At 55.6% G+C, this 16,601-nt stretch overlaps 6 protein-coding genes across 6 annotated transcripts; 3 read left to right on the forward strand and 3 right to left on the reverse strand.

Annotated features, from left to right (window-relative positions):
• Positions 1 to 731: 731 nt before the first annotated feature.
• CGCS363_v006834 (Isoamyl acetate-hydrolyzing esterase 1-like protein) lies at positions 732 to 1,646 on the forward strand (the record flags this gene model as incomplete). The annotated part of the gene is made up of 3 exons (XM_036638683.1): positions 732 to 737; positions 801 to 897; positions 961 to 1,646. The coding sequence occupies 3 exons, from the start codon at positions 732 to 734 to the stop codon at positions 1,644 to 1,646; spliced, it is 789 nt and encodes a 262-aa protein (XP_036497005.1).
• Positions 1,647 to 3,942: 2,296 nt separating this feature from the next.
• Positions 3,943 to 5,870, forward strand: CGCS363_v006835 (uncharacterized protein; the record flags this gene model as incomplete). The annotated part of the gene is made up of 2 exons (XM_036638684.1): positions 3,943 to 4,138; positions 4,195 to 5,870. The coding sequence occupies 2 exons, from the start codon at positions 3,943 to 3,945 to the stop codon at positions 5,868 to 5,870; spliced, it is 1,872 nt and encodes a 623-aa protein (XP_036497004.1).
• Positions 5,871 to 6,684: 814 nt separating this feature from the next.
• On the forward strand, positions 6,685 to 7,387 carry isoc2 (Isochorismatase domain-containing protein 2; the record flags this gene model as incomplete). Its single annotated transcript, XM_036638685.1, has 2 exons — positions 6,685 to 6,728; positions 6,817 to 7,387. 2 exons carry the CDS (start codon positions 6,685 to 6,687, stop codon positions 7,385 to 7,387), a joined length of 615 nt encoding a protein of 204 aa, XP_036497007.1.
• A 123-nt stretch (positions 7,388 to 7,510) lies between these two features.
• thi4 (putative thiamine biosynthetic bifunctional enzyme) lies at positions 7,511 to 9,284 on the reverse strand (the record flags this gene model as incomplete). Its single annotated transcript, XM_036638686.1, has 4 exons — positions 7,511 to 8,278; positions 8,339 to 8,726; positions 8,780 to 8,915; positions 8,999 to 9,284. The coding sequence occupies 4 exons, from the start codon at positions 9,282 to 9,284 to the stop codon at positions 7,511 to 7,513; spliced, it is 1,578 nt and encodes a 525-aa protein (XP_036497006.1).
• An 816-nt stretch (positions 9,285 to 10,100) lies between these two features.
• CGCS363_v006838 (uncharacterized protein) lies at positions 10,101 to 12,345 on the reverse strand (the record flags this gene model as incomplete). Its single annotated transcript, XM_036638687.1, has 5 exons — positions 10,101 to 10,786; positions 10,841 to 11,124; positions 11,176 to 11,406; positions 11,461 to 12,174; positions 12,230 to 12,345. The coding sequence occupies 5 exons, from the start codon at positions 12,343 to 12,345 to the stop codon at positions 10,101 to 10,103; spliced, it is 2,031 nt and encodes a 676-aa protein (XP_036497017.1).
• A 734-nt stretch (positions 12,346 to 13,079) lies between these two features.
• On the reverse strand, positions 13,080 to 15,029 carry CGCS363_v006839 (5-aminolevulinate synthase; the record flags this gene model as incomplete). Its single annotated transcript, XM_036638688.1, has 2 exons — positions 13,080 to 14,605; positions 14,657 to 15,029. The coding sequence occupies 2 exons, from the start codon at positions 15,027 to 15,029 to the stop codon at positions 13,080 to 13,082; spliced, it is 1,899 nt and encodes a 632-aa protein (XP_036497016.1).
• Between the last annotated feature and the right edge of the window lie 1,572 nt (positions 15,030 to 16,601).

The following is a 16,601-nucleotide window of genomic DNA, read 5'->3' on the forward strand; positions in this document are numbered from 1 at the left end:
ACTATTTTGCGGTGATAAGCTAGACGGCCAATCGATAAGCTCGTAATGCAGAAGCGTGGGGCCGACCATCACCCCGCCATCCATTTCCACACCTGCATTTTTCCATCTCTTGTTGAAGCTTGGAGCTGTATGTAGCTCAGCACGTTGCTGAGGTCCGACACTCTTGTGCAAGACTTGCCCATCTTGGTTTGCATCCGATGATCCGAACTACGATATCTGAGATAGCATATGATCTTGAGCGGCTACTTCGTCACGAAACACCAAAATGTTCCAACTCAAATACGTTCGTTCCTCGGTCGATTTTACACGCCTATTGAAGGGCCAGTGCATGCGACCACGTCTGGTGACAAGACTGTTTGTATTGTTGTTGTTTGCTGCAGTGCTGGTTTGCTGTTTCGGTGCGACTAGAGCGGCCATTTCGTGCGATTGATAGGCCGATAACCGCAACCCCCAGGAAACAAACGACCTAGCTGTATCGTGCCTTCGGCTATGCGGGTGACCTGCCGTACAAGTGGCTCCGTTGATCGTGGATGCTTGGGGGGGGGGCCTCTTCAGTCTCGCTGCAGCAAGGGACATATAAGACCGAGCCAAAGACACGGTTAAGTGTTCAATCCGTCCGTTTGGTTCAGCAACCTTGTCTTGCTTTTCAAACAGAACGTAGAGCTACATAAACACTCACTCCCTCAAGCTTTTATCCGACTTTTTGGCCACGCCACAACCCGGATTCAAGAATGGCTGTAAGTCAACAGCCCAGTCTCTTTGGTTAAAGAGACCGAAACTGAAATATACTAACCAACCAGAAACCGTACCCCCAAATTGTGCTCTTCGGCGACTCCCTTTTCCAGGGATGTGCTCATGTTTCCGACGGTTTCTCTTTCCAGGCCTCGCTTCAGTGCCGTAAGTCACTTTCTTTGGAATCGTAGCGCCGGGGCCAGAGCTCACTGTAGTGCGTCTCGTTAGATGTGATGCGTCGTTTCGATGTCGTCAACCGCGGCTTTTCAGGCTGGAACACAGCCAACGCATTGAAGTACCTGCCTGACATTATTGCCCCGCCTTCGGAGTCTGGACCGCAGCTCAGGTATCTTCTGGTGCTACTCGGTGCGAACGACGCCGTCCAGCCAATGGAAACGACAACTCAGGGTGTGCCTCTGGCGGAGTACAAGCAGAACTTGCTGGAGATTGTGACACACCCCAACATCACGGCTCACAAGCCCAAGATTCTTCTCGTCACCCCGCCGCCGATCGACGAGATTCGCATTACCGAGCTCGATCTGCCCTGGGGCCACCCGAAGCCCACGAGGACCGCAAAGATCAGCGCGGAGTACACGCAGGCGGCCCGAGACGTTGCGGCCGAGGTGCCTGGTGTGACGCTGATCGACCTGTGGGCGGCGCTCCACGACTACGCCGGCCGCAAGACCCCCGGCCTTGTCAAGGACGGAGGGCCTTTGCTTGGTACTCCGGAGCTCGGTAAGCGGGGCGGTCTGGCGGCACTCCTGCCGGACGGGCTGCATATGAGCGGAGAGGGCTACAAGGTCTTTTATAAGATAGTGGTTCCTCACATCGGTCAGGAGTACCAAGGCCTGCCCGAGGATGACCGTACGGACTACGTTCACCCGGACTGGCGAGACGTCAACCCCCCAGCTTGAACAGCAACACGAACACTTGGAATGAAGGAAGGAGAGCAGTGGCCGGGTGGTTGGGGGCCAGTGCGGGAGATTTTAACCGTGTGTTCTGCATGGTAATTTCAAATCGGAGGGCGGACATGGAAGACTGAACAGTCCTAGACCCTTGAAATCGAATCTATTCTAGACGGCGATGTACATGAAAACGAACGAGTGACAACTTGGCTGGTGATGATGAATGCTATGTATCGTGATCTTGTGTTGCCAAGCGGCCCGGTGGCAACAAAATCGATGCATCTGTGCCGTAGCATAGCATTGTGCAACACATTGGTGAGCGAGTGTGGACGATATTCAAGCATCATTGATGGGGGGCTGGCAGATGAGCGAGAAGGCATGAGTCTCGTCGTCATTCACAGCGGGGGTTGAGCTTGCACCGCCGTCTTGAATATCCACCACACCTTGCGACTTGATGGACGGGGTTGGAAGAAGTGCAGCGATCGAGGGGGATTGCTTACCTTTTGCCATAGTTATGTGCCTGGGTAGGTAAGTACCTTGATTTGAAAGGTAAGGCAGGAGAAGGAAGGTAAGAAGGGCGTGTGCAGGACGGGAGGCATTGGCATCTCAGCATCGGCGGCTTTAGAGTTTGTCTGTCTGAGGTGCAGCGTAGTGAAAGTCAAGTTTGCTGTGCTGTTGCGAAATGATGCTTCCACTTTCCATCCAGCACGCAGCAGCACGGGCAGGCAGACACTCTGGAGTCTTCAGCACGTCCCCTGCCCTGCGCAGAACACGAACCCCCCGCCCCAATCAGCCCCTCCTACAGCGTCACACCTCCCAGCGCGGCAAATCACTGGTGGCTCCTGCCCGGACAGGCTCGCCCGTTTGCTCAGGTAGGTAAGGTACCTAAGGTAAGGTACCTTAGGTAGGTTGCGATGGAACCTGAGGTGCAAGTTCCAGCTGGTGGAGGGCAACTGACTGGACCTGACGACTTGGCCTCGCAGCTCCACGGGTGTTCCTCCACTGCAATTGACACGACGGGGTGAAGGCTACACCGCACCAGACATGCTGCCCCGCCAAGGTATCCCTCAAGTACTGCTGGTGCCCGGCTCTAACGCCGTGCTGCCAGTGCATAGTACTAGTTTACCCGTGTCGCTTCGATAATTCCCAGCCACACAACACTGTGGAGAGATGCCGCTGGCTCCAGAGCAACCTGAATTGTGCATGCACTTCGACTCCATTCGATACAGTGGTACTTCGACGTTACCTCAATACACCGACTGGCCTGTCCATCCACTCCCGCCGCCTGCCCTTCACCTCACCACCTACCTACCTTACCTTGTGGTGCTTGGTTCCTGTCCTCTGTCCTGGCCCGACTCGTCCTGTCCACTTCACTAATCCAGTCCCGACTCCCAGAGCATCTAACCTCCCACCAGACTTCATTGTTTGTCTGCCCATCTCCTTCACGCCCTTTTCTCTCCGCTTCTTTCAAAAGCAAACCCCCGAATACCAGACACGAATACTCCCATACGTAACCTCGAATACTGTTCCCTCCGACCTCAGTTGACAAAACTCGTCCTCTGCAACAGCATCTCTCCCGAATAATCCACGACCGCCGCTCGATCCTTAGCAATCCCACCCTTCTGGGCCTCCTTGTGACGACTACGCTTTGTTCAGCGCGCCTTCTACTACAACTTGTTTCTCTCCTCCCGATTTCGCACTCACGAACGCACGTCGGGTCTCGCAAACTTCTATCCTTTTCAGTAGCGACTCGTGTCGAAATCTTGCCGACGCTCACACGCAAACCTGCCTAAAGCTGCCCACCTAACGGGCAAGTCCGTCGCCGGTGATCGTTGTGCAACCTCGCAATACTGCCGCCATCGCGCTCTAGCTGCCGCAGTCGCCCAGACCGACTGGATTGTGGACAGACGCTGAAATCAATTCGACAAGGACTCGCTGACGCGCCTGCTGCCGCCGCCGTTGACGACCTCTTTGGTCTCGCTGTGCGATGTGGTGGGGGAGGAGGACCTCGTGAACTGATACTGTAGGGATCGAGGTCGGAAGAGCCCACCGTCTTCCCTCGAGCCCTTCATTCGAGAATCGCCTGTACCTCCTGCGCAGTCAGTCCATGGGCATTCTCCCATCCGGATGATCTCAGTTCTCCCTGTTGTGTCGATACCCTCTTTCACGCGTCTTTCTGCCACAACTTGATCCCATCACGCTCGCTCGTTGTCCCTCGCTCCTATTCCTGTCCTCATATACCCCGTGTATCTGGACTGCCTGACCTAGACTGCACAACTTCAAATCGCTGGAACCATTTCCGGGCATGGATCATCGGTTCCCAATCACCCGAGACGACCTCTTCAACATCCAGATGGATTTGAAGCAAATCCAACTGGTTCAAAATAATCAGGGCGAGAGACTTGCACGACTTGAGCGACGCCAGGACCAAGATGCCAGCCTCAAATCAGTTTGGCAGCAGCATCCGTTTCCTGGCGTCTTAGCTGGAACACCTCAGCAAGGTTGGTCTACGGACTGGTCCAGTGGGAATGTTCATTTGCTGACTCTAATCTACTAGGCCCGACCCATATATCCCCCAACGACATGTTCGACGACTTTGACGAGCAGGGCCAGCACCTGCTGAGCTCCCTACATCTTGGACCTGCCGAGGAGGAACCTGCTCGAAGAGGCGCTGCATCCCGAGCTAACAGTGTTCGCTTCGATGAGAGTGCCTTGCGAGGGGCCGACTGGGCCAGCCAGAGCAATCGTCATTCTGGGGAATTCGGCCCTCCCCGCCCAAGCAGCGGGATGATGATGGAGCGCTCCCTCTCCCACAAATCGGACGGCCGGCACAGCTCGGCAGGCCATTCCGTACACTCTTTCCACTCGGTCGCTTCTGGTCGCGCAAGCAGCCTGGGTCTGGATACCAATTTCATGGTCAGCAGCCACGAAGACGACTCTCCCCTAGAAATGCCTGAGCCTCCCCCAGGCTTGTTTATCCTCGGCTCAGTTCCTACCATCATCCGGTGCTGGCTTACGACTCAATTTGCACACAACACGATACTTTACGCCGACCTATGTACCGGGTCGCAAAAGTCTGTACTAGACTACTCGATCGTTAGGGAACTCGACCTCCTGGAAGAAGTCCAACGCGATGTGGACGGAACATTCAAGATACGGCTGCCCGTGTACTTGGTCGAAGCCACCGTCTCGGAGAGAAGTAGCCGGTCATCGAGTCCCGGCCATCAGATTCCTAGCATTCTGACAACCTTCGAGGTCTTGGGCATGGAGCAGGCTGAAGGAGCGGATCCGAAACGAGGTGTTCAAATCTTCATTGGCAGCGACACCCTGAGAGCACATCAAGCCGATATACTCTTGTCTCAGAACCGCATGTGTCTGTACGGGAGTGAGCGCGAGAAGCTCTCAGTTCCTTTTGTGCGCCCGGAAGATGAGTCTGTGTTCAAGTACATCAGCACGATGAACTTTGTTCCGGAGAAACCTCGACTCAATGCCAACGCAGCGCAATTCGTTCCTGGGGAGCCGCGGTCTCGTGCAGCTTCGACACATGAAGGAATGGAGAACAGCGTGTCTAGCATGCAGCAGGACGACGGAGAATCTCTTGGACTCATCTCCCCTATGGAAAATCACTCTGTACCCAACAAGTCGATTGGAGCAAGCAACCTGTCTGAAAGTGGCGGGGAGAGTGAGAGACCCGGCAAAGACGCTGCCAGTGGGTCTGAGTCCGGGGCCAAGGAGACCGTGGGAACGCAGAACGGCTCTGCTAGCACAGACGGCAATCGACGCGAGTCTGCCAGCGGCATCTGGGGATCATGGCGGCAAGGCACGTCTGCAAACGGCTCTGAGAACGGACAGCGGGATGCCAACGGACCGCTGAGTGGTTATCAGCCAGCCGGGCGCGGTAGTCGGAATATGAAGGTACTGAAGCCCCTGAAATCGGGGTCGTCATCATCTGCCCGAACCGGAGCTGCCTATGAGCCGGCGCCCGCCCCCAGAACCAGCGGCGAACATCGACGGAAAAGCCAGGCGAGTACGGTTTCGGAGAGTACCCCCGCGGGAACGATTCGTTGGGAGCCGAAGCGGACGGTCAGCAGCACAGTAGAATTGAAGGCTCAACGTGAAGCCAAAAACGCGGCGCCGCCGCTGCCGCGGTCGGCGAACCCGATTGGAGGAGCATCTGCCTTTTCGTGGATGAACCCAGCCTCCAAGGTGAAGCCTACGGCCACTGCTGAGTAGGCGGAAGGAGAAGCAAAGGCCCCGGCGGCAATTGATACGGAGATGGCCTGAAAGGCAAGCGCATTAATCTTCTTTTTATTTGCTTGACGGAATTGCCCCCTCCAACACGCAGAGGCGGGATGCTTCATATCGCGCGAGATGGGCCGACTGGTAGCCATGACAGTGTACCAGGTCCAATGTGAATTCCATGTAGCACAAGGGCTAGAGGAGATGACACAGCGGAAACAAAATACAAAATCGTCGACATGAACATAGGCAGGCAGTGTGAGAAAGTGCAATGATCGACAGCACATCAGTGGCGCCTGCAGAAGTGCCCCTGATAGCTTCATCCGCAGATGTTGCATGTAGACACATGTCATCGGTGCGGATACTGCACAATGTTCCGCTCTGCAACGGCGCAGTGGTCTTCCAACCAGATCAAAGGAAATTACCACCGCTACTACTTACAACGCAGAGGTACAAAACTTGTGGTGGGCGTGAGACTGCAAGGCGATGTACCTGGTATCCTAGCATCGGTCACTCAGACCGGGGCCGTTGAAGGTAAGCGTGAGGTAGGTACCGCCGCCATTTACCCCACCCTCCCCACGATCCGTTGCCCCGCGGTCCTCCTCGACATGTGGACTGGGTAACCACCAAGGTCGTCGGAGCCGAGACCGGTTCATCGACTGATCCAGAGTCACATCAGGTTCAATATTACCTCGCCTGGGACATGACAACAGCGCGAACCCTCCGCACACTGTCAATATTTTCCCAATTGCGCCGTCCTCGACCACAACAACTCACCTTGCGACCCCGCTTCCTTACGACTGCGACAATGTCCGATCCCACGCCGAGGCGCCTTCAAAGGCCGGTCATTTTGTGCGTCATCCTTTCGCAATTCTATGTGCCGAACTCAGGGCCAGCGCTGTGCAATGTCTGTTTTGCTAACCCAATTGCCCTGAGATAGTGTCTGCGACCTCCAAGATAAGTTCCGCAATGCCATCTTCGAGTTCGAGAAGGTAGTCAAGACAACGAGCAAGCTCCTCCGCGCCGCCGAGACCCTCAAGATTCCCGTCTACACAACGACGCAAAACCGCGCACGCCTCGGCGATACCGTACCAGAACTCGCGTCCCTCCTCCGGGAGTCGGACCTCATCCGGGCCCCCGTGGACAAGACCAAGTTCAGCATGTGGGTGCCTGAGATCAGCCGGCAGTTCGACAGCGCGGAGCCGGCGCAGGTCATCATCGTCGGAATCGAGTCACACATCTGCGTCACGCAGACCGCGCTGGACCTCCTGGCGGCGGGGCACAAGCCATACGTGCTCGCGGACGGCGTGAGCAGCTGCAACCGCGAGGAGGTGCCCATCGCCCTGGCGAGGTTGAGGCACGAGGGCGTCACGGTAACGACGAGCGAGAGCATCATGTATGAGCTCATGGGCGATGCCGCGGTGCCCGAGTTCAAGGGCATCGTGGGGCTCGTCAAGGAGACGGGCAAAGATACGAAGGAGGTTCTGCAAGCTCTGGTGCACAAGATCTAAGAGACGAAGTTTACGAGACACAGACGCACGAAGTTAGACGGACACAGTTGTTATCTAGAATTTGTCTATAAATGAGTTTGCGTTTCTTGTTTTGCACTTTTAATGGTTCAGCCTCACTTTGGCTCATTGGACCTCAACGGCCTTGACCTTTGCCCCTGACAACCATTTCAAGTCGCCCCCGACGGTTTGGTTCCGTATCCTCGCAAGCTCGTCAATGAAAGCCGGCACAAAAGTGCCAGGGCCTTGCACATCGCCCCTGACGGCAGCGTGCTCGGCCGCGATCTCGAAGTGCAACAGCCCCGCAACCACGGCAAGAAGCTTGTCGTCAGCCTTGGCCGCCAGCATCGCGGAAACGGTCGTGCCCAACACGCAGCCGGTACCAGTAATCTGTCCGAGCAGCTCATGCCCGTTCTCGACCGCAAACGTCCGCACGCCATCCGAGACGTAGTCGGTCTTGCCCGTCATCAACACCACGTTCCTTTCCCTCGAAGCCAGATCCTTGACGAGCTTGGCCTTTTGCTCGTGGGAGAGCGTCGAGGAGGAATCGACGCCCTTTTGCTGCTCCAGAGACTGCCCGTACACTGTCGCGATCTCGCCCTCGTTTCCTTTGATGAGGTCCAGGTACCCGCCGGAGAGGATGGTCTTGACGGCCGACCTCCGGATGGCTGTTGCGCCGGCGCCAACGGGGTCAAAGACCACGGGTCTCTTGGCCGCGTTGTACGCAGCCAGGGCTTTGACGTAGTTTGCCAAGCCGTCGGGCGTGACGGTGCCCATATTGATCACCAGCGCGCCGCCGAGGCGAGCCAGATCAGGGGCTTCATCGCCATAGTTAGCCATGATGGGAGAGGCGCCGACGGCGAGGGCCACGTTTGCCGCGAAGTTTTGGACCACCTTGCGTCTCTCGTCAGCCAACATCAACACGCAGCATTGTGGAGGGGGAAGACTACTCACCAGGTTTGTCATGTTATGCGAAAGAGGTGACGCCTGCGCAACAGCCTTGACGACCTCTGGAACAAGCTCGAAAAGCTGCTTCACATCGCTCACGCCTGTGCCCGTCTTGACAACCTGTTGGTACGAGGGACTGGACCTCACGAGCTCGAGCAACCTCCGCGACTCAGCTTCCGGGTCTTCGGCCGCGACGATGGCGCTCACGACAGCAACACCATCGATGGCCGGGCCCGCGGGGGTTGCGGACTGGTAAAGTACGCGCTGGATGTTGGTCGACTTGATGCCGCCGATGCAGACCGTCTTGACGGCGGGGAAGTGACCTGCGGAGTCGATTGCGGCGAGGATATCACGCAGACCTGCGGTGCCGATGATGTGTTTTGTGTTTTCTTTACTATTCGGTGTGAGTCTCAGGCGAGATCAGATATGCAGGACGGGACATTTTACGTTGATGTTGCAAAGACGGTTCCAATGCCCAGGTAGTCCGCGCCGCCCTCGCACGCTTTGAGGGCTTCATCGATAGTGCTCGCTGTCACGCCGATGATAGCATCCGGGCCCAGGAGTTTTCTCGCAGTGGTCAGGTCTGCTCACATATTAGTCTCACAGTCTCATGCACATTCTCATTCAACACATCATAACATGAGTAGAAGGGGTTGCGTAGCTCACCCATGTCATCCTGCCCAATGTGCACGCCTTCGCAGCCCACCGCCAGGGCGACGTCAACCCGATCGTTGATGAGCAGAGGCACGCCATGCGCGCGGGTGACTTCGTGCAGCTTCTTGGCCTCGGCGACCAGGTCACCAGTGTCCTTGGTCTTGTTCCGGTACTGCACGCAGGTGACGCCGCCCTTCACGGCGGCCGCGACGACGGAGCCCAGGTCGCGGTCGCCGAGGATGGCGGGGGTGGAGTCGGTGACGAGGTAGAGGGCGTAGTCTACCTGCGGCTTGGGCATGGTTGCGGTATTTTTCTTCAACCTAAAAGGAAAAGGTGTAAGTGTTGAGAAGAGAAAAACGGCCGGCTGTGCGTGTAACTGAATCAACGGTCCGCCGTTTTTTTTCGCGCTCGTGTAAATGCGGATATAATCGGCCAAGAGTGACTCCGAGGCGCGGGATGTGGCTTGCTGCAGAGTGGATGACATCAACTTTCTGAGTTTTGCGGAATTTTGGATACTTGGCAGCCGTGATTGATGGAGCTTCGGCAACTAGCGACAAATACCATTGCAGTCTCTTTTCAGTCAAAGTCCCATTTACTTGAGATGCCTCATAAGCAACACTACAGTTGGCCTGAAATCGAGTCTGTGGCCCTTCTGGAAACTTTTTCATGTTGTAGTTAAAAGTACAATGCGACCCGGACGGTCATCCAGGCCCCTCCGATTCGGCCTCCGGCCGAGTGCGAATTATCGGCCCGGCCGCCGGGTTGGAGCACCGGCTTCGAAAGTTCTGAATCAGATGCCCTTGCCATGTTTTTCAAAGGTTGAAGTCCAAGTGTCACAGTCTAATTTTCCCAAGCCTATCCGAGGGGTCTTATTATACATTGCCTGTTTTTGCGCCTCCTTAAAACAATAACTAGGAGTAGTTTTCACAAGGATAGTGTTGTGCATTCGTACACTCATTCCATCATTAGTTTCGTTACTTAGTCCAGAGTTCGCCCACTCATATGGGGCTTTGCTGTCTTTGTAGTCGTCCGAAAGATTGTCGATATTCCAGGATCAGGTGTGTATCCTGCCCCCCCCCCCCCCCTGTGCTGTTTGCGTAGTTGTACAGCTTTCTCAAGTCGCAGTCCAATCCATAGAAGAGAACATATTCCCGACATCCCAGGTTCCAGGATCTTCCCCGAGCATTCCATTCCAGAACGTCGCATCCAGATCCCTGATCATGGCCTGAGTGCCATCAGACAGGTTGGCCGGCAACTGGATGGGTTCCTGGATGGCAGGCTGGGTCTTGAGCTTGCACACCTCCCCCTTGACGAGCTCTTTGAAGTACCGCAGCATCTCGGTCAGACGCAAGAAAGGGTCGACAATCTTTGGACCGGGGATCTCGGCCGCGCCGACCGGAGTTGTAGCTGCTGCGACCGCCGCACTTGGCCGCCTGGCCCTCCGCGCGGTGAAAATATCCAAATGCGCTACTTGGCCCTCAACAACGCTAGCTAAGTCAATGTGTTTTTGGACGAAGGCGATATCCCAGCCCGGCACTTCCAACGTCATGAGCTTCAGGGAGACGATGAATACGTAGAGGAAGTCGGAGGAGCTGAGGCATGTGAAGCGCGGTTGGATGATTGAGATATTGTTTTCCCTGTGGAAGCGTCGCTCCAGGAACGTCTTGACTGCGTTGCAGCATCCCCACAGAAGCTCCAGGCGCTCCGTGAGAGAGATGTAGCGCGCCGAACCTTCGCCTTCCGGAATGCCAATTTCGTAGAGGAGGATTTCCGCAATGCTAACGTGCGTGAGGAGACCAGCTAAAAAAACTTGTGAGAGGATGCTTCAGATGATAGGCAAGCCGGAATACGTACCATTTCCCTTCAAGTGGTCTGGAATAGAGGTCTTGAAAATGTCAAGCTGCTGCTGGAAAGACTGGACCACCATGGTTAGGGGCAACTGGAGCGACTGGAAGCTCGTGCTCTCCGCTCCCACTCCCAGTGTCATCGAGATGGTTTGAGCCAGCTGTTGGATCTTGAAGAGCTGTACAAGAAGCTCATCGCTGGGGTATTCCACATTATCTTGAATTTGCCTACAACAAGACTCAAGATATGTAGTGTTCATGAAGGCGTCCGGGCGCTTGTTTGTCGTGAAGACCCTTTCTCATAATCAGCATCGCAGAAGGTCTCATTGGCAGAATGCTACTTACAGCGTGTTGAGGTAGTAGCAACCGGCAAAAGCCCTCATTAGCTCCAACCGAGTTGACATCTGCTCCTTCGTCATGACTGCAGGGGCATCGGTATCTTTTACGTCGATGCAGATTTGGGTGTTTTGCTCCTTAACCGAGATGGGATTGTCCTTGAACCCCAAGCTTATACACATGGACCTCGCGAGGAAAAGCAGATTCGTCAGCTGGAAGCTGTTGATGTTGTAATGATACCTAGAGCCAAGTCAGCCGTCGTCGTCCACCGAAGTATCAATGTCTCCTTCGTACCAAGAAACAAGCAGTTGCAAACCCTGGAGAACATCCAAACTCTTCTTCGGCTTTGTGAACGCTGCCTGTACAATATCTCCAAGTAGCTCGTTGCCAAGAGTCACCTGCCGAGTAGCGTCAAGATGGGATGCAGTCATCATGATGCCCTTCCACAGGTACGGCCTCTCGGCCGCAAGCTGTGCCGGGCTCATATGAGGCGGTACGATGACGAACGGATACAAAGGCTGAAAGTCATCTCGGAAAGTCTGCAGCATGATGTTCAACTCGTTGTTAAGCGGCCAAGGAGGCTCAACCCGCTCCGGCTGGCCGTGACTGCTCCCGGAGTGGTGTTCATCGAGAGTCGAGGCGCTCGGAGCCGGTGAAGTGTCAGATCCACCGTCTGCCGGTGCGTCTTCTGGCGGAAAAAGGTGGTCGCAGTTGATGGGAATCCGGGCAGATACCGGCTTGCTGCTGTTGGTGATTGGTAGAGGACTAGCGTTGGTATCGATGCCTCCGCCCCCGCTCCCGCTCCCGCTTCCGTTCCCGTTCCCGTTCTCTCCTGCAGTGATGGCTCCGGCGGATACTGCGGGAGTCCCGCCCTGAGCAGTGCCCAACTGCGTGGTTAACTCGTTGAGTCTCTTCTCCAGTTCCGCAACCTTGGTTGGTTTTGGGTCCTTCTTCGCTCTAGGGGGCGCAGGGGTCTGGGAACCGCAGGGCTTCCTAAGCCGATGGCACCTGATGAGAATGTCAAAAGCCGTCTCGGAGATGGAACCACGTTCGGAAGACTCACCTTTCGCACTTGTTACTCCCGTCCGGTCCTGGTATACACCGCGATTTGGCCTTAGCACATGTAGTGCAGGCTCGAGGTCCCTTGGTCTTTGATTCAGCGTCCATTTGCATCTCCATGATGACATTCGCAACTTCAAAGGTAGCCAGTCTTGATTTAGGTGAGATGGGAAAGGAAAGCAGGCAAACTAGATACGAAACACTGCTCCTTTACAGGGACAAACTCGCGTCGTAAGCCTTCATTAGGTTGAGCCTTCGTTACGGCTCTCCTGAAATCGTGTAAGTCATGGCTGGGCAGCTCTGGCCAATGGGGTGGATTCCGAGTGCCTTGTCCTCACGATTTTGCTCCGTCTCTCCGCTGGAGACGGAGTTGCGAGCACTCCGGCGGAGTGACCCTATGATGACTAAGCAGTCTCCAAAGTCCGTTTCCAAGCCCGGTACACTCAGCACGGTACGTACTCTCAGCTGAACGGATTTCAACAATTGCCGTGGCCGGGTTCATCGTGGCTTGGGTCAGTGGGCTGTGATGCAGCTCGCTTTCGGATGAAGTCTATCGATACGGATACGTGGACGGGCATGTCACTGAAGCGCATTGAGAGTTGGTTTGATGAAAGATGTCAATATGTGACATTTCATATATTGGTTGTAAACTATTGGTGTTGCGACCAACACTGAGATTAGTCACCAGTAGCTGGTAGACAAGAGTCTCAAATCGAAAGAGAAAATCAGTCACGGGGCGTGGTACAATATCAAAAACTCGTTGATCGCTCCAAAGAACGTGGTCAAGGTCCGCTGAGCTCCCCGTAGATATCAACGTTGAACGCATTGGGCGAAATCCCAATCAGAGAACGGAATCAGATAGCAGAGCTCACGGCCTGACCAGCCGTCTTGGCCTCACGCTCCAACAGAGCCTCGACAAAGCCGCTGTTGATGTTGCCCGCAGCCTTAATCTCCTTCGCAGCTTGCTCGATGCCAAGCTGGCTGTCGGTCCACAGGGGCTGCTCGGGGGCCGCATTGGCCTCCCCAACACCGATGAAGCCACCCTCCGCAGCCCAAGCAGAGGTGCGCTTAATGCCAAGCTTGGTCCAGATCTCATCAATGGCTTGCACAAGCTGGTCGCGGTACTCCTTCTTGTGGCCCGGAGTGGGCGTCACACGCAGTCTCTCCTGCCCGACCGGAACGGTAGGGTAGTTGATGGACTGCACGTAGATCTGGTAGTCCTGGAGCAACATGTCCGATGCCTGCTTGGCAAGCTCGGCGTTGCCAACCAAGATCGGGATGATGTGGGATGGGTTGGGGATGACGGGAATATCGCGGTCGCCGAGGGCTTCCTTCACCGCGCGGGTGTGAAGCTGCTGGAGACGACGGTCACCGTCATAATCCATCTGGTACTCAATGGCGGTCTTTGCGCCAGCCATTGTCGCAGGGGGAAGGGAGGTGGTGAAAATGAATCCAGGGGCGAGGGAGCGGATCATGTCGACGAGCTTGGCGCTGCCGGCAATGTATCCACCAACGCATCCATAAGCCTTGCCAAGAGTGCCGGTGATAATGTCGATGCGATCCATGATACTGCCCTTGGGGCGTCCTTGCTGGTGTGCTTCAAAGTCAAGGTGCTCCGCGACACCTGCACCATTAGGTCCGTACATGCCGACAGCGTGCACTTCGTCGAGGAATGTGATGGCGCCGTACTTGTCCGCCAAGTCGCAAATGGCTTCAATGGGGCCGATCGAGCCGCACATGCTGTACACCGACTCGAATGCAATGATCTTGGGAACATGCAAGGGGAGAGAAGCCAACTTCGCCTCGAGATCCGCCACATCGTTGTGCTTGAAGACGATCTTCTTGGTTCCGGAATGACGGATACCTTGGATCATGGAGGCATGGTTCAAGCTGTCAGACAGAATGACACAATCAGGCATCTTGCTGCCCAGGGTGGCCAAAGTGGCGTCGTTGGCAACATAGCATGAGCTGAAGACGAGAGCTGCGTCCTTTGCGTGCAGTTTCGCGATGGTGCCCTCAAGCTCGACGGCATGCTTGTTGTGTCCCGAAATGTTCCTCGTGCCGCCAGCACCGGCGCCGTACTCGTCCAAGGTCTCGTGCATCGATTTCAAGACGTGGGGGTTACGACCCATTCCAAGATAGTCATTGGCGCACCACACAGTCACACGCTCCTCCTTGTCGGCCATATGGGCACGGGGGAATTCCTTGGCCAGACGGTTGATGTTGTTGAAGTAGCGATACGACTTGTCCTTATGCTTTTTCTCCAGTTCGGACGTGTAATAGGCCTCGTAATTAAACTTGGCCTTCGAGGCATCCGAATTGCCCATGCCAACGTTGTTCGCAGAGTTATGGCGAGCAGCCATGTTCGGGGGAAGCCGGGCTGGAACATGTTAGCTCGAATGCTATTGGGTTTTGGAAACATATCACATACTCTTGTCATGTCCGTTAGCGAAAGGAGTGTCCACGGCGCGGGCGTCGTTGCTGCGGCTGGTATGGATGCTGGCACGACCGGACTTTGAGTTGGTGCTCAGAGCGCGAATGCCGGCGACAGACGAGTTCGCAGCCTTGGCAGCATGGCCATACTGAGCCGACTGAACAGTCAGAGCCTTGCCCATGACGGGGCAGCGGTGGGCAAGGAGCTGCAACTTGGACATGGTGCCGCCGCAAGGGGAAACGGCGACGGCCGTCTGAGGGGCCTGGACGGCATGGGGACGAGCCGAGGTAGACAGCGCGCGAAGCTTAGCGGGCGAGGCCTTCTTCAAGAAGGGGCACATGGCCTTAGATTGACGCAGAGCAGCCTCCATAGTGACGATTGGCAAGTTGGAGAGGAACTTCGTGTGACGTCGGTCGAGGATAGCGGTACGAAGTAGATTTTGGTACGGTTGTTTCGGTGTGGCGACCAAGTGCGTCGTTGGCGAACGGGGTCAGAGTTGCCAGAGAAGAGTGTCAGCGCGCAGCCGATCACAAGTCAATTGGCGAAGAGTTGAAGGGGCGACTTTGATCGACAAAGACGGGATTTGGTAGGAAAGGAGAAGAAGTGCGAAATTGGCGGATGAGGAGAAGCGAGGAATAAAAGAGACCAGATTCTCGGACCGTCCTTTATTAGTGCGTCCGGTGAAGAGTCGCCATGACACAAAAAGGCGGCGGTGGGCGCAGGGTAAGGTACCGCCCACCTCAGGAGGTAAGGTACGGTGCCGTAGGTACCGCACCACGAACCCGAGGACAGGCTGTCTTAGGACAGCGGACACGCACATTGGACGGGAGGACGCTGACGCTGGCCCTCGGACGAGCTGACTGGCTGACTGGCGTTGTGTTGCGCACGTCTGGGGCCAACGACGGCGGGGCAGCCGTGGCAGCCACCGGTCTCTGCGACCACTGAGGGACGCTCCGAATGTGGGTTGCCATCATCCTAGGTGCCCTTTTAGTGGGCTGGGCTGCAGCCTGCAGAGCGCTGCTAGTGCCGCTGCACGGGGGACATCCATGGGCGAGTGGCCCAGCCTAACACTTGCGCGCATTCGATTTTCGGTGTCTCGGCTTCTGCAGGGTCCAGAAAAATCCGCCACTGAGCCAATCAAAATTCATCTAAAGCCAATTTCTGGGGAACTGCCCGCCATCTCGTTGGACGGTACCGAGCCCCCAGCCAACCCCTGTCCAAAGGGACCAGACCTCAGATCACTTTTACCTGCACGTTTTTCTTGCTCACCATGTACCTTTTTTTTTTTTTTTTTTGGTCCCTCCTTCTTGCCCCCCTCCCCGGTGTCTGCTCCTTCGCCGTGGACGACTTAAATTTGAGAATTATCCTATCACAAATGTACAAAACATCCACTTTGCTCATCTTCGAGCCGCCTGAAATCAACCTTGGGTGGAACCCAACCATCGTACGAAAGACGCCGGTTACGGCGCTTCCCGAGCTGGCCTATATACCCCGTCCAGAATATCTCAAAATGACCAACCTCCGGCCCGGCACCAACGTGTAATTTTCGTGATGGGGCCTAGAGGAGTCACTGTGACGCTGCATTCCCCGAAACCATTCCCGTTGCCCCTCCATGCTTCAATGCCCCCCGAGGTCATATGTCTTTTCGAATCTTCCCAAAAAGCCCACGCTCGCAGCATATCAACTTTACAAACGACGAACCACGCAAAGCCTCATTAGTCACGTATAATGTATGGTGCAAAACAACTCTCAGGGACTAACATGGCTTGGGATTTCGGGGCCTTTCTGAGATCCCACGTCGTCTTGATTCATCTCTCCGGGTCTTTGTGGCCCTAACGCCGATGCTAATGCAAACCTCAGGCCACCTCCCTTCAGACAGTTTCTCCGGATGCCTGACATACCTCCTCTAGGCCTCTAGCAAAGGGTATCGTGAATGTCATGC

The sequence above is a fragment of the Colletotrichum siamense genome, assembly GCF_013390195.1.
Source record: "Colletotrichum siamense strain Cg363 chromosome Unknown KSG_Cg363_contig04, whole genome shotgun sequence".
Classification (NCBI taxonomy): domain Eukaryota; kingdom Fungi; phylum Ascomycota; class Sordariomycetes; order Glomerellales; family Glomerellaceae; genus Colletotrichum; species Colletotrichum siamense.